The 16,943-nt window shown below is 44.1% G+C and overlaps 1 protein-coding gene across 7 annotated transcripts in view; it reads left to right on the plus strand.

The window, feature by feature from the left end:
- LOC110504215 (fermitin family homolog 2) overlaps positions 1 to 16,943 on the plus strand; it is a 67,709-nt gene that overhangs the window by 17,998 nt on the left and 32,768 nt on the right. For all 7 annotated transcript variants that reach the window (XM_036963023.1, XM_036963021.1, XM_036963019.1 and 4 more), the window contains exon 3: positions 11,304 to 11,537. In XM_036963023.1, coding sequence (XP_036818918.1) covers positions 11,304 to 11,537 — 234 coding nt within the window. The remainder of the gene's footprint in view (positions 1 to 11,303; positions 11,538 to 16,943) is intronic.

Raw genomic sequence — 16,943 nt, forward strand, 5'->3', positions numbered from 1 at the left:
CGGTCAATTGATTTAATACATTTTAGAAAAAGGCTGTCACGTAACAAAATGTGAAATTAGTGAGGGTGTCTGAGTACTTCCCGAATGCGCTGTAAGTAGTCAGTTTGGTCTGTGTTGATCATTTTCGGTTTATTGTCCCAGCTCTAGTCAGTATTTCTAATAGGAGTTGGTCAGCTGGAGGCTGAGGGGAGGACAGCCATGTGTGATAACACACTGCTCTCCTCGCACCACTACCCCTGCGGCACCGCAGCCTCTGAGAAGGCAGTCGCCAGGGAAATGCACGCCGTGCAACGTGACCAACCTCAAGTAGGTTGTAATGATAACAGCCAACTACAAATGTTTGTTTTTTGCTATGAATATCGTGTGTGTAAGACTAGGTTGTCTTGGTCAGGCTTAATTCATTAGAGAGCTGTCAGGAATAGAGCAGTAAAGTTTCTCTAGAGGCAGAATAACCATTTAACTCAAGTTGGACTGTAGGATGATTCAGTTACTTCAATGCCATTGGGTTCAATGGGCATCACTGGGCCTCTGTTTTAGGGCTTCTTTTTTTCTACAGACATGACTGTTGCTGTTCTTTTTAAACCATTAAGTTCTAATATAATGTAGTCAGGGTCAGTTCGGGTTGCATCACTCAGAAGGCACAGAATGGGAGGAGGGGATTGAGCTTGTTTGATGACTATGTTCATGTGAATGTTTTTGCTGCTCGGCTTCGACCCTTGAGAGGTGACACAGGCTGATGTGCGTAGTGTGTGTGTTTTAAAATTTGAAATGTCTGGCCTGTCAGAAATGCATTTTCTTATGTCTACGTTTACTTTTATGGGCATTGTAAACTGTCAGTAACACAGTGACTTCTAGCTTGACAGCTGCTACCATCACTTGACAGGATATTTACACCTCTTCTCTACAAAGCCCTTCCACAGTATTCTCTTCCCATCTTTGTCTCTCTCCTGTCCTCCTTTCTCTTTCTCCTTTTATTTCTCCTAGTGTGAACACCTACAGATACTCTACCTGGCATGGAGGGAGGAGAAAGGGAGGGCCAGCTTCAGAAATGAAATCTGCAACCGGTCCTAGTTGGGGACTGTTTAGAGTAATGTCTGTAGAACATAACAAATAAAATCCTGATCCTATACTTGAGTACTTTATTGAGGAAAAGTGTACTTACTGTGCCTGAGCTTGGTGGGACAACAACATATCAATCTTAAGATGAATGCGCTAACTGTCCCTCTGGATAAGAGGACTAAAATGTGGTAAGGAGAAAAGTGTTCAATGTCTTCAGAGCACTGCCGTCTTATCAATGCTACAACAAAACCCACTTTTTGTTGCTTTATCTCATTCTATCTCGGCTATTTTGTTGTACTGTTAAATTGAAATGCTGTATTTTGAGGCTCATGTTCTTGTGGTACATATTGAGAGTGGGGAAGGACTTGGTTGGTTTATGAACAGTTTGTGTTAGCACCGCCATGGTCGTGATAGTGAATGGAAAGCGCTTTGACAGAACTTGGGTGGGGAAATTGTTCGTCAAGCTGTTGCTTTGGCGTGTTTACCTGTAAGGGGGCACGTTTTTTTATGACTCTCATAATTACGCACAGTACAGAAAGCTGATAAATTGACACGCACGCCGACTAACACCACACTTTTTTTACGACCAGTGCCCACCGAGGTCATAATACATGAGTTTCCCCCTCTCCAACATCTCTCACTCCTTCCCTCCATCCATTCCCCTTTCATACCCTCTTCCCAAGGACTCTGGGTCTGCATTTAATGCACCCAATTACTTAAGCGCCCTGGTTCATCTGTTGCGTCAGGCCTGGCAGGCAGGCAGGCAGTATTTTTAGCTGGGAGATGCCATTGGCCCCCTTTCCCCCCCCACTCTCTTCTCTTTACAGATTGAAAGAGAAGGACATCTTCCACATTCATGGAAGAGACTCTCTCCATGCAGACACCTTTTTTTGATTTTGTGTTTCTTGGTGGTTTTTTGATTGTTTGCTTTGGCATCTTTCAACACCCTGCATTATCACATTCATGCATGCAAAACACTCACACTACTGATTACACACCATTTTATATTGTACTTAGTTACTTATTTAATATATGTTTTGTTACTCCTTATCTCCACGTTGTCTCCCTTTTTGTTACGGGCTTTGAGCCGGTTCGTGACAGGTGGGGGCTCATCCGGGATGAGCACGAACCGGCTCAAAGCCCGCAACAAAAGGGAGACACAACAAAACGCAACAAAATCTAGAAAGGTGTCTGCATGGAGAGAGTCTCTTCCATGAATGTGGAAGAGGTCTATTTATCCTGGGACACACTGGGCCTAGGTGTTTCCCATGTAGCTGACGACCCTCCTAACTCCGCCCACCGGCATCCTAATAAGGAAACAAGAACAAAGAGAGAATACGGCAGACAGAGTGGGAGGGTCGTCACACATAGCAGAGATGCTGAAGGAGGATGAGGATGCAGATATAGACCCAGACAAAGCAGAGATGTTGGATGAGGATGCAGATATAGACCCAGACAAAGCAGAGATGCTGATGAGGATGCAGATATAGACATAGCAGAGATGCTGGATGAGGATGCAGATATAGACCCAGACATAGCAGAGATGCTGAAGGAGGATAAGGATGCAGATATAGACCCAGACATAGCAGAGATGCTGAAGGAGGATAAGGATGCAGATATAGACCCAGACATAGCAGAGATGCTGAAGGAGGATGAGGATGCAGATATAGACCCAGACATAGCAGAGATGCTGAAGGAGGATGAGGATGCAGATATAGACCCAGACATAGCAGAGATGCTGAAGGAGGATGAGGATGCAGATATAGACCCAGACATAGCAGAGATGCTGAAGGAGGATGCAGATATAGACCCAGACAAAGCAGAGATGCTGAAGGAGGATGAGGATGCAGATGTAGACCCAGACATAGCAGAGATGCTGAAGGAGGATGAGGATCCTATCATAGATATTCATATATCCTTTGATGGCACTTGGCACTAGACGATTCACCTCCAACTATGGTATAGGTGTGTGCATTGGTGCTAGAAAAAGGTGAAGATCCACCCAGTCACAAAAACCATGGAGGCCATACATTTTCTTAAATTAAGGTAGCATGGAAAATGGTACCTGTATATCATAGGATGTCAAATGATAACGTCTTCAAAAGAATGTAGCACGGAGGAACCCAGAATGAATGTCTGAACTCTATGGTCGCAAGGCCCCCAAAACCTCTGTGGGCAAAAGCCGCATTGACGCAGCATCCAGTATGGCAGTAGCCACGTTTAGTGAGGGAGCCACTGCTATTTCAAATGTGATGGACAAATTGTGGCTTCACAGCACTTTGGTGACACTGGAAGCAATCAGAGAGGAGCTGTGAGAGCTGATGCTGCTTCATTTGAGTTTGTCAAGTGTAGGTGGAGGTCCTATGACGATCAAGAAAGTAGAGGCACCAGCAACAACTCAGATGGCCTTACATATTGGGCAGGCATGGCTGATTTTAATGTTCTACACGTATCAATAGCCATATAAAATCCTTGTATGTGACAAAGTGATGTGAGAATTTGCCCATAATGTTATATTTGCCCAATAGACCAGTATTCTAAGCATACTGCCTGAAACAAATGTATTAAACATGCCAATGTATTTGATGTTTATGTGATATGTACAGCAGTTTAATGTGACCTAAATGGTCATATTTATTGGAAGTATGTTTTAATTGCATCAGCCTATCTTTTATCAGCCGTTTTCCCCATGCGACAGTTTGTTTTTCTGTCTTCAAAGGACGTACATTCACATGATTGCACACACAGGTTCTTAATCTTAGTCAGACTTTAGAGGCTTTTTTGATATCTTGTGGTGTTTTGATTGTTATTTTTATCTGTAAATATATGCAAAATATGCATCCGTCATACAATACATGGGAATAGTATTTTTTAACATATTCCATGAAATGACAATATTTTGAGGAACTGACCAGTAAGCCTGACCATTTTTAGTGTATCACAATATAAAACATATTTTAAAAAAACATTCTGCTTTGAAGCAATGTGTTGTAAAACAGTTTTTTGTAATATGCAAATTAGCACACATTTAAGGAGTTTGCCTAATTGTTGTATCTGAACCAGGTTTACGCTGAGATTCTGCTTTCTCTTCAACATTCCCTTATCGTCCTGGTAAATCACCAGTTTCTCCTAATCTGCCTCCCGAGACTGGATTGGTTTGGTCTTCTAACATCCCTTCCCTCAGCCAGCAGTTGGGTTCAGTGCACACTACATTTACCCATGTCGCTCACCTTGAGAGGGATTAAGGTTGTCGACACAGCACAGTATGCCACTGTGTGACTAAGCACTGCACTACCTGGTCTGGGGTTGCCATGGCAGCCGGCCATTGATTGAGCAGGGCAGCATTGAGGAGAGGGCTGAAGTGGGTTCTTGCTGAATGTGCTATTGTATAACTACAGATGTACAGTGCATTCAGAAAGTATTCAGACCCCTTCACATTTGATTACGTTAGCCTCATTCTTAAATGGTTTGAATTGTTTTCCTCAATCTATACACAATACCTCACATTGACAAAGCGAAAAACAGGTTTTTGCAAATGTATTCTAAATCAAAAAACACTTACCTTATTTACATAAGTATTCAGACCCTTTGCTATTAGACTTGGAATTGAGCTCAGGTGCATCCTGTTTCTATTGATCATCCTATCTACAACTTGATTGGCGTCCACCTGTGGTAAATTCAATTGATTGGACATGATTTGGAGAGGGACAATTAACAGTCTACATAAGGTCCCACAGTTGACAGTGAATGTCAGCACAAAAACCAAGCCATGAGGTCGACGGAATTGTCCGTAGAGCTCCGAGACAAGATTGTGTTGAGGCACAGATCTGGAGAAGGGTACCAAACCACTTCTGCAGCATTGAAGGTCCCCAATAACACAGTGGCCTCCATCATTCTTAAATAGAAGTTTGGAACCACCAAGACTCTTCCTAGAGCTGTCCGCCTGGCCAAACTGAGTAATCGGGGGAGAAGGGCCTTGGTCAGGGAGGTGACCAAGAACTCGATGGTCACTGACAGAGCTTCAGACTTTCTCTGTGGCAATGGGAGAACCTTGCAGAAGGACAATCTCTGCAGCACTCCACCACCAATCAGGCCTTTATGGTAGAGTGGCCAGACGGAAGCCACTCCTTCGTAAAAGGCAAATGACATTCCGCTTGGAGTTTGCCACAAGACCCCTAAAGGACTCAGACCATGAGAAACAAGATTCTTTGCTCTGATTTAAATCCAAATTGAACTATTTTGCCTGATAGCCAAGTGTTACGCTCATCACCTGACCAATACCATCCTTACAGGGAAGCATGGTGGTGGCAGCATCATGCTGTGGGGATGTTTTTCAGAGGAAGCGATAGGGAGATTAGTCAGGATTGAGCGATGAACGGAGAAAAGTACAGAGATCCTTGATGACGACCTGCTCCAGAGCTCTCAGGACCTCAGACTGGGGCAAAGGTTCACCTTTCAACAGGACAACGACCCGAAGCACGCAGCCAAGATGACGTAGGAGTGGCTTCGGGACAAGTGTCAATGTCCTTGAGTGGCCCGACCTTGAACCCGATAGAACATCTTTTGAGAGACCTGAAAATAGCTGTTTAGTAACACTCCCCATCCGACCTGACACAGCTTGAGAGGATCTGCAGAGAGAAATGGGAGAAGCCCTACAAGTACAGGTGTGCCAAGCTTGTAGCGTCATACCCAAGAAGACTCGAGGCTGTAATCGATGCCAATGGCGCTTCAACAAAGTACTGAGTAAAGGGTCTAAATACTTATGTAAATGGGATATTTATGTTTTTTTGGGGGTTCTGTGTGTAGATTGGGGGGGGGGGGGGGGGGGGGGGGGGGCATTTTATAATAAGGCTGTAATGTAACAGTGGAAAGGGTCTGAATATTTTCTGAATAACAGAGTAATGATAGTACATTAGGATTTTGATGAGAACATGAAGTCTTTCCAGACTCCCACTTGGTAGTTTGCTCTTTCAATGTGTAGTAGATAGCTAATATCCTAATGGGCTAGTTTACAAGTCCTGAATATGAAGTAGATTAAATACTCTAAATTTAGCATAATAGATTGAAAGAGCACCACAATACCTTCAGATTGTGATGTCATAATTGCTGCTTTCTTACACAGAGGTGGGCTCTAAAACAGTGTCTTGAGTTTTCCCACCAAACGGGCAAAACCATTTTTCTAACCACAACCTGCTGTCGTTATGATCGAAGAGGGATTAGACTGTCACAACACACCCGTGGTTCCCAAACTACTATATATAATACTGCTCTAAAACACCAGAATTGAGTGATCTTAAGTGTATTTGATGACAATGACTGATCTGGTGTTCTAAATGGAAACAGATTAGCGTGGTAGAAATGGAAAGAATGTAGGGGGGGTTGGCCCACAGAACCTGACTGGATCAACCTCATAGTCCACTAGAAACTGACTCAGTGCTTCACTCAATGCGTCCAGGAGTGAGATGAGGGAAGGGGAGGGGGGGTGGTGACGGCCGACGGGAGGTGGCTTTCTGGTTGCATGCCGGAGTGATGTCATTGCTGTGGGGAACATCTGATACGCACGCCTGTAAATTGGTCATCCATGTAAAAAAATATATATTATTGGGGAAGAAACTCCCAATGGGTTCGTCATGATTACAGACTCGTCTTACACACACAGTTAATAGTGCAGGCTGTCCATCTCATCTGTATAGTAGCAGGAAAACTGTTCTGCTTCTGGGGTGTTAGAGGTTCAAAGGGAACGCAGGTCATCACAATTGTGCTTTTGGAATAGAAAGCAAAGTAATTCTCTCTTAACCAGCTGCTGTCAGTTGCCTCAAATCCCTGGGGTTTTCACCTTTCTGAAGACCGCGCTCAAAGGACACACTCATTGTGGTGAACCCCCGTCAGTGTACTGAGAGGTTCTTTTTGTGACATGACTCTGGTATTACTGGGATCACTGTGTGACTCTGGGTCAAAGAGTGAGTTTTAAAACATGATATCCCCACGGTGTTATGGGCAATTCCACGGTAAACAAAGGATGCAGTTTTTCAACAACTCTGCACAGACTACTTTTTAGCAATTTCTCTAGAGGTGCAACTGAGTTAAATATCTGCTCTGCAGATAGAATGTGGTGTCAGCCATGACATGGCCCCTTGAGTTTGAAAAACTATTTTCTTACTTTAGTTCAGTAAGTGAAGTGGATTTCCACCCGGTAACGGAATTACGGTAGCGTAATTAAGTCATGGTCCCTGATCTATACTACACAGAAATGCATAATTATGGATATGAATGCCATTCTCATGTTTCACAAGTTTGGACATCACATGGAGTACAATACAGCACAGCAGAGTAATGTATAGTTCAGTACAGTATATTGTACTATCTTTACTGTACTACTGTATTGTCTTGGACTGTACTCAGTACTGTGCTCTACTCGCTGTATTGTACTGTGCTATCCGGACTTGTGAAACATGCAGTACCAGTCAAAAGTTTGGACACCTCATTCAACAGTTTATTTTATTTTTACTATTTTCTACATTTTAGAATAAAAGTGAAGACTAAAAACTATGAAATATCACATATGGCATCATTGAGTAACCCAAAAAAGTGTTAACTAAACCAAAATATATTGCTGTGATGACAGCTTTGCACACTCTTGGCATTCTCTCAACCATGTGGAAGGCTTTTCCAACTGCCTTGAAGGAGTTCCCATGTATGCTGAGCTCTTTTTGGCTGCTTTTCCTTCACTCTGCAGTCCAACTCATCCTAAATCATCTCAATTGGTTTGAGATCGGGTGATTGTGGAGGCCAGGTCATTTGATGCAGCACGCCATCACTCTCCTTCTTGGTCAAATAGCCCTTACACAGCCTGGAGGTGTGTTGGGTCATTGTCCTGTTGAAAAACAAATGATAGTCCCACTAAGCGCAAAGCAGATGGGATGGTGTATCACTGCAGAATACTATGGTAGCCATGCTGGTTAAGTGTGCCTTGAATTCTAAACACTGACAGTGTCACCAGCAAAGTACCATCACACCACCACCTCTTCCATGCTTCACGGTGGGAACCACACATGCTGAGATCATCCGTTCACCTACTCTACGTCTCAAAGACACGGCGGTTGGAGCCTAAAATCTTAAATTTGGACTCACCCAAAGGACAGATTTCCACCAATTTAATGTCAATTTTTCTTGTTTCTTGGCACAAGCAAGTCTCCCTCGATTGGTGTCCTTTAGTAGTGGTTTCTTTGCAGCAATTCAACCATGAAGGGCTGATTCACGCTGTCTCCTCTGAACAGTTGATGTCTGTTACTTGATTTCTGAAGCATTTATTTGGGTTGCAATCTGAGGTGCTGTAAACTAAAATCACCCAAAAAAAGAAATGTCCCTTTTTCTGGACCCGGTCTTTCAAAGATAATTTGTAAAAATCCAAATAACTTCAGATCTTCATTGTAAAGGGTTTAAACACTGCATTGCACATCTGCGTGAACATGCCTCACGCATGCTGCAAGGAGGCATGAGGACTGCAGATGTGACCAGGGCAATACATTGCCATGTCCATACAGTGAGACGCCTTAGACAGGGAGACGGGATGGACAACTGATCGTCCTCGCAGTGGCAGACCACGTGTAACAACACCTGCACAGAATTGGTACATCCGATCATCACACCTGTGGGACGGGCAGTTGTTGCCATCCTGTACGAGTTACACCAGGAACGCACAATCCCTCCATCAGTGCTCAGACTGTCCGCAATGGGCTGAGAGAGGCTGGACTGTGGGCTTGTAGGCCTTCAAATTTGAAAACAGTAAAATCACTGACTAATTGGTAGGTCTACCATTTACTTGTTACTTCTGTGAACTTTCATTTTCCTCCCTCAGTGAGGGAGAGGAATTAGATATATATTTTGGTAACACAATTACAAGGCAATATTTCTTAAACCTAACAGAAGGTAAAACATGTATCAAACTAAATATATATGTGTTGATATTAGTTGGCAGGGGCCTACACGTAGACATTGTGTTTTGATATTTTTCTGATAGCCTTTTAAGCATTTTCTGGTAATGTTTTCAAAGACCCCTTGTTAATCCAGAAATCAAAGCCTTTACTTATGAAGTTGAACCTTAACCTGCTCAGGACCTCAGACTAGGGTGTTCATCAAGGATCTCTCTGTACATTGCTCCGCTCACCTTTCCCTTGATCCTGACTAGTCTCAGTTGCTTTTAAGATGGGAGGAAATTGTATTTTTTTTTTATCTGTGTCTTTGGCTATGCCGGATTAAGTGATATGACATGCTATTCTATAAAATAATTTCTCCGTAATTAATGATATCTGATTGAGCTAATCATGTAAATGTAATTAACTAGAGAGTTGGGGCACCACAAAATAATATTTATAGAGCTGTTATCTTCCGAATAAACTCTTAAAGACCTAGTAATATTTTACATCAATAACAGTCAACATTAATCTTCATCTTACTTCAGTCTCATCTGAAAGTTGTACATTCTTGGTTATCTGCACGAACCCTGGCTAAGAAGTTGAATCAGCAATGCAAAATTGGGTTTATTTATTTACTAAATACCTAACTAATCACACAGAATTACACATACACATTTAAATCATAATTTGATTACAAATTACGTCATAAAGGAGAATGTCCCTAGCGGGCTGAGCAGATATGACCGCTGGTTACACAAAAGAAAAGGGCTGGGTTTGAGTGAAAGAGCGGGAATACTGAGGAACAAAGGGCGAAGCTGTGCTATCGTAAATACAGTATCTTATGCATTCTAAATTACCTCCCATTTGGAAAAGGTAAATGCAATAAATATTTACTCTGAGCTGCGCTTAGGTAGGTTGGTGGTAGATGGAAGGCCGTGTTGCCCAACCGAGTACTTTGTCCTTTGAAGAATGTCTCTGTCTCTGCTGGTAAATTGAATACATTGTAGTAACGTTGTTGTGTGGTAGACGGGATACTCTGTCTGTTCCTTCCTAAACCTCGTTTTCAGCGGCTGTTGCTAACTCAACGGCTAGGAGGTGTCACTTCTGCAGTGAATAAGAGTTCCAAGTTCATACCATTCACAACCAAAGCTCACGCTGATGTTGGCTTCGTTCTGTAGTTATTATCTGAACCATTCTGACATCGGACCGTCGTCCTCGGAACAGGAGGTTATATTGTCGTGAAGGGCTTATATAGGAAGGGAGAGGAGGGCGTGTTTGAAAAGTTTTATAGCCCATGTCCCTTCACAGGGGCGGGCCACTGATTGAGCAGAGCCCTATCTTATGAAAACCCAAATCTCACATTTTAGAAGCTAAAATCACATTTCATCCCATCACGAATAATTTCATATTCAAACATTTAAATTGAACAACAATTCCATGTGAATCTGATAACTCTGATGTGTAGACTTTCCACTGTAGAGTTTGTCATCTTATCATTGAGAATGTCTCCGATGACAACCGAACTGACATCATATTCATTAAGTACCACCGCATATGTTCAATTGGTTGGATTACCAGAATATAGTTAATTTCCCATCACCTTCTGATGTTCCCAGAATCTCTGTTAACCAAGGGTTTTGCAAATGAAACATCAGTAAGGTAGAGAGAGGAAAAAGGGGGAAAGAGGTATTTATGACTGTCATAAACCTACCCCCAGGCCAACGTCATGACAAATGGCTTCATTTCACAAAAATATTGACTCTTAGCTTTCAATTTGATATGCTCCAAAAACGTCACATGATGGTGCTCATTAGTCCTTTTCGATGGAAATGCCCTCACGCAAACAGCAGACCTCTTTTATACTCTTCCCCTTGTCCTCAAACACTTCCCCTCCTACTCACTAAGTTCCCCACCCCCTCTTTCTCTAAATACCTCAGGAGCCCTCTCTCTCAACCTCACCCCCCTGGTCATAAACATGACCCTCTGCCCATGAGGGACACATTTGGTGTTGTCACATCACCCTGTCAGTGACACACATACAAGGCTCTCCTTTCATTTGCATTGTCTCAATTAGTTTGATCATAATGAAGCCTGTTCGTGTCATATGTTTAGAAAGAATATAGTATTTTGTCCGTAGGCAGTACATAAGTCCTTCCAGTCAGTGAATTCCATACACATTACAGGTTTGTGTTCCTCAACTCTTTTAATAGTTCTGAAACTGTCATCCAGTGTTTCGACTCAGGATTTGTTCTAGTCACTGCAACAAGCAAATAAATGTTGTGCTGGTCACTGACTGACAAACTAATACCCTCTCCTTTCCTCCATCAGATGTGAAGAAGGACTGGTCGGACCACGCCCTGTGGTGGGAGAAAAAGAAGACGTGGCTGCTGAAGACCCACTGGACCCTGGACAAGTATGGTATCCAGGCAGACGCCCGGCTCCTCTTCACCCCCCAGCACAAGCTGCTGCGCCTGCAGCTGCCCAACATGAAACACATGAAGGTCAAGGTCAACTTCTCCGACCGCGTCTTCAAGGCCGTCTCTGACATCTGCAAGACTTTCAGTAAGTCACCAGTCATTTTGTCAACACTCAATAATGCCCCTATCCCACCAATGGTCCTGTACAGCAGCGTTCCCCAACGGGTGGCCTGTGGACCCCCCAAATTTTCTGAGCAAAACAATGTATTTTTTGCATTTACATTGTTGAACATAAGACTTTAAAAATGCTAGGAAAGTGATTTTTAATTTAAGAAATCTGTTCCCAAGTATTCCCATGTATAATAGACAGACGTAATCCAAGTATTCCCATGTATAATAGACAGACGTAATCCTATACGGTTTGAAATTATGTTTTAGTCAAACTTATCTGTGTTTTATAAAAAATAAAAAATCAACTTTTTACCCCTTTTTCTCCCCAATTTCGTGATTGCTCTAATTCCCGTACGAACTCGGGAGGCGAAGGTCGAGAGCCTTGTGTCCTCCGAAACACGAACCTGTCAAGCCGCACTGCTTCTTGACACACTGCTTGCTTAACCCGGAATCCATCCGCACCAATGTGTCAGAGGAAACACCGTACAACTGGCGACCGTGTCAGCGTTCAGGAGTCGCTAGAGCGTGATGGGAGACGGACATCCTGGCCGGCCAAACCCCCCCCCTTAACTCGGACGGTGCTGGGCCAGTTGTGCGTCGCCTCATGGGTCTCATCGGTCGCGGCCGGGATCGAACCCGGGTCTGTAGTGACGCCTTAGACCGCTGCGCCACTGTTTGGGCCTCTTGCAGTCTGCAAATTATTTGTAATAAGCTCATCAGCTCAAGAAATACTCGGTCCGTGGCTGAATCTAGTTGATGATCCCTGCTGTAAGTATGTACTCTTTCTAACCGTGCCATAATACTGACTGTGTATATTTTTAGGTAAACTAGTGGAAGTGTTTCCGCCTCCCATTGAGCCAGGCATGTCTGCTGCTGCTCTTTGTTTCCCTTTAGCTTTTTGTTTTGTTTATCAAACAGAGCCTGAGCTATCAGCAATCAACGCTCTCTGTCAGGAGAGGTGACACGGACTGTTCAGGCACCTTGCCTCTGCTAGACCTGTCCTTGAACTACAGCTGTGAAAAATTGTCTGAAGCCTGTTTAGTCAACAAAGTTTATCAATCTAACACACCTGAATGACTCAAACATTCAGGGATGGATATTGTCTCCACACACACACACACACACACCCACTACTGTCTAGATTTAGCCCTCAAGGCCCTGCCCCTGACGACCACTGGGCGGTCAGCAGACAGCCTTCCTCTATCCATATCTCTGCCCTATGGCCCTGTCAGATAATGTTAGAGGTCAAACATCGGAGCGTAATGCCCTCCTGACCTTGTAACACCGATCTCGGTCATTCCTCCATGTCTGATCCAACCAGAGCCCTCTGTCTCAAATGAAGACAGCAGCTGCAGGTGAGGATTTCTATATGAAACCTCCATCAGGCACTTTCTGGTCCTTGTTCAGAAGGCACGGCTCAGGAGTTATGGCGGCTGTTATGGCGGCTGTTATGGCGGCTGTTATGGCGGCTGTTATGGCGGCTGTTATGGCGGCTGTTATGGCGGCTGTTATGGCGGCTGTTATGGCGGCTGTTATGGCGGCTGTTATGGCGGCTGTTATGGCGGCTGTTATGGCGGCTGTTTTACTGTTATGGCTGTTATGGCGGCTGTTTTACTGTTATGGCTGTTATGGCGGCTGTTTTACTGTTATGGCTGTTATGGCGGCTGTTTTACTGTTATGGCTGTTATGGCGGCTGTTTTACTGTTATGGCTGTTATGATGGCTGTTTTACTGTTATGGCTGTTATGGCGGCTGTTTTACTGTTATGGCTGTTATGGCGGCTGTTTTACTGTTATGGCTGTTATGATGGCTGTTTTACTGTTATGGCTGTTATGGCTGTTTTACTGTTATGGCTGTTATGGCTGTTATGGCTGTTATGGCTGTTATGGCTGTTTTACTGTTATGGCTGTTTTACTGTTATGGCTGTTATGGCTGTTTGGCTGTTATGGCTGTTTTACTGTTATGGCTGTTATGGCTGTTTTACTGTTATGGCTGTTATGGCTGTTTTACTGTTATGGCTGTTATGGCTGTTTTGCTGTTATGGCTGTTATGGCTGTTTTACTGTTATGGCTGTTATGGCTGTTTTACTGTTATGGCTGTTATGGCTGTTTTACTGTTATGGCTGTTATGGCTGTTTTACTGTTATGGCTGTTATGGCGGCTGTTATGGCTGTTTTACTGTTATGGCTGTTTTACTGTTATGGCTGTTTTACTGTTATGGCTGTTTTACTGTTATGGCTGTTTTACTGTTATGGCTGTTTTACTGTTATGGCTGTTATGGCTGTTTTACTGTTATGGCTGTTATGGCTGTTTTACTGTTATGGCTGTTTTACTGTTATGGTTGTTATGGTTGGCTCTTCCAGGTAGCACTGGAAGCTTGTTTTTTATTTAGAAAGGCAAAAAGAGGCTTCTTTGAAATGAGGAAGGACAAATAACATTTGTTAGAGTATAAATAAACTGGGTGACTCTTATTCCGGGATGGCTGAATAACTAAATGAAAAGGGCTAGTAGCAGTACACTCCCCCCACCCCTGCTGTACAGTTCTCATTAGGAATGTGTCTACCTCTGCCACAATAAATCTGTTTTTCATTTTTGAGAAATTCAGGACAAATTGCTCTTGGCTGACTTGGCGCATGACCTACGGTGGCTGGGGAGGTACATGCAGCGCATCTCTCTCTGGGAAGTTTTCAATCATATCATTCTTATGGTGACCTCTTCTGGAACTATTTTATTTTTCATTATCTGGGGAACTTTCAGTTGAATAATTTCCTGTGAGTGTGTGACTGACAGAGCGCTGCACAGCATGGGGAATGAAATGAGGAATAAGCAGGGCCAAGAAGGGAAGACTGGAGGCCTTTCCAACTGGCTGACACTGCAGACAGGGGGAGAGGGAGAAGGAGCGGGTATAGAGATGTATTATCTTTGCAGCTGTACAAGACACTGACCATTCAGACTGACTCCCACTCTTGTCTGTTTCCCCCTCTCTTGCTTTCCTCATAATGATTGATTTGGAGGCAGGGGATTTTTTTTGTTGTCTCCGGTCATGCAGTAGCTGTTTCCTAGTGCAGACCAAGTTCAGTCCTTCACCACAGGGGAGTTCTGTCTTTCTTTCCCTCCATCTTTTTTTCCCTGTCACAAACAAAGCACACTATCTGAACACACATTGCTAACATCTCTCTACTTCTCATTCTCTCGCTCCCTTCCTCTCTCTTTCCCCCTTTACCAGATGCGTAACAGAGCTGGAGTCTCTAGCCATGTGAATCACACACACATTTCAAGAGGGGGATCAATCAAATTATTACAGCATTGCTGCTTTTCTCCCATGTCCACAGCAGCTGGCTAGAGGCCAGTCAGCCAAGCCCACAGACAGTCCATCTAGATGGTGCAGGCAGTGAGCCTCATCAGAACGTCGTAGTAAAATGACCCCTTCACTCTGCTCCAGCTTTCTAACTGTCTTAGTACTATCAATGAGTCACTGGCAGCTCTGTGATCCTGCACAATGTTGTTTATTTGGCTTGTCTCAGTCCTTGAAGGGGAGACGATTTCCTAACTTGGATGGTGAAAAACCATGTTTATCCTTCATACTCTGAGCCAGTCTAGTAAATGTTTTTCCCTGATTTCTTTAAAGCTGGCATTGTGTGCCAGTAGTGCTACTACTACATATTGCCCAAGAGGACAGACCTGGGCCAGGTGTGTAAAACTGATCTATAGTGGGCGACAGACTAGGTGTCAACCATGACACGGTTGTGCGGCTTGTCTGCCTCAGGAGAGACGGCGAGATCAGTCCGCAGCAGAAATGTTGGTGCGCATCTCTGCCACCCTTTCTGTCTGCAGAGGGAAGCCCATTATGGGCGGTACACAGGGGTGTAGGGAAGGGGACTGCTTTAGCCTACTGGTGGTTTGTTAAATGCTTGATGCACTATTATTATAGCTAGTGACCTCTTGATATAAGAGGAAAGACACTCCCTGGTTCTGGTCTAAATGTTTGGTTACATTCTGTTCTCTTCGATAAGGTATTTGTTTCCCTCGTGCTGATTTAGTTTACAGTGGAGGTGTTGCACACCGAGAGCGTGATTGTTATAGGATCCTCAAGCACTCACAGCAAGCTGAAGCCTCTTCCATTCCACCAAGGAAGACCGCCAGGAAATGTTGGCCATCACATCTGACTTGTACATGACTGACTGTGGGACCTGACCTGGCAGCCTGAGGTGTTGAAGGTAGGCCTTAGTCTCTACCAGGTTCTGACCAATGGGACGGTCTAGAGGAGCAGTCTGCTCTGACCAATGGGGCGGTCTTGAGGAGGAGTTTGTCAGTCCTGCTGCTTCACTTAGCCTCTTCACTCTGCTCAGAGCTGGCTGGCCTGCTTCACTTAGCCTCTCCACTCTGCTCAGAGCTGGCTGGCCTGCATCACTTGGCCTCTTCACTCTGCTCAGAGCTGGCTGGCCTGCTTCACTTAGCCTCTTCACTCTGCTCAGCGTTGGCTGGCCTGCTTCACTTAGCCTCTCCACTCTGCTCAGCGTTGGCTTTGCCTGGTTCTATAGAGACTGCTGCTGAGAGTCTGTCACTGTAGGTCGGCCCTGCCCTGAAGTGGGCCTATGGGGAAGCTGCATAGAGGACAAGAGGGCGGGAGCGAGGAACTGATAGGGATGGATGGAGATGTATAGAAGATCAATTAAGGGATAGAAGAAGGAGAGGTGTAAGGTCAGTTCCCAGGCTCTGTCCTCTGGTGTAGTTGACCAGCGTTCTATCAACAGTTTACTGTGGTCAACTGTGGTCCAGTTCATTTGTGGACCATCACACTGTGGTCTGGTTCACTGTCCAAAGTGTCAAGGCCTGGATGTTGATCAAATATGTGTGGTTTGACCTCAGTTTTATTTCTACCCAAAATTAACACACTAGCTTGAATATCAATCTATTAACATTGTATGTTAGTTTGTCCATCCACAAAAGCTCCTGTCCCTAGTCATAATGCAGAAGTCATCATATGTCGCTCTGGCTAAGTGTCTGCTAAAATGTAAATGGTTCTGTGTGGTGGGTCTCACTCCCATAGCGATGAGTCATCTGTTCTTACTACTCTACTGCTGAGCTGGCACCCTGGATATTGTCAAAAGGATTTGATTTAAGATGTTTCTTATTTTGTGAGCGTCATGTTTTTGAACCACTTATCGAGCTTTGCAGCCTTGCTCTGGTACCCCATTCTGCTTGGCTCAGGGTAGAAGTTGTCCTTAGCCACAGATCTAGGATCAGCTCAACTACCCCAAGTCATATTAGTGCATATAATGCAAAACTGACCGTAGTTCAGTGTCTTACATCAGCTTCAGCACCACCTGCAGAGCTCTGGTTGGTATGGCATTATCACTTCATCCTGCACCCTATCCTCTT

Source organism: Oncorhynchus mykiss, chromosome 25 (genome assembly GCF_013265735.2).
Source record: "Oncorhynchus mykiss isolate Arlee chromosome 25, USDA_OmykA_1.1, whole genome shotgun sequence".
Classification (NCBI taxonomy): domain Eukaryota; kingdom Metazoa; phylum Chordata; class Actinopteri; order Salmoniformes; family Salmonidae; genus Oncorhynchus; species Oncorhynchus mykiss.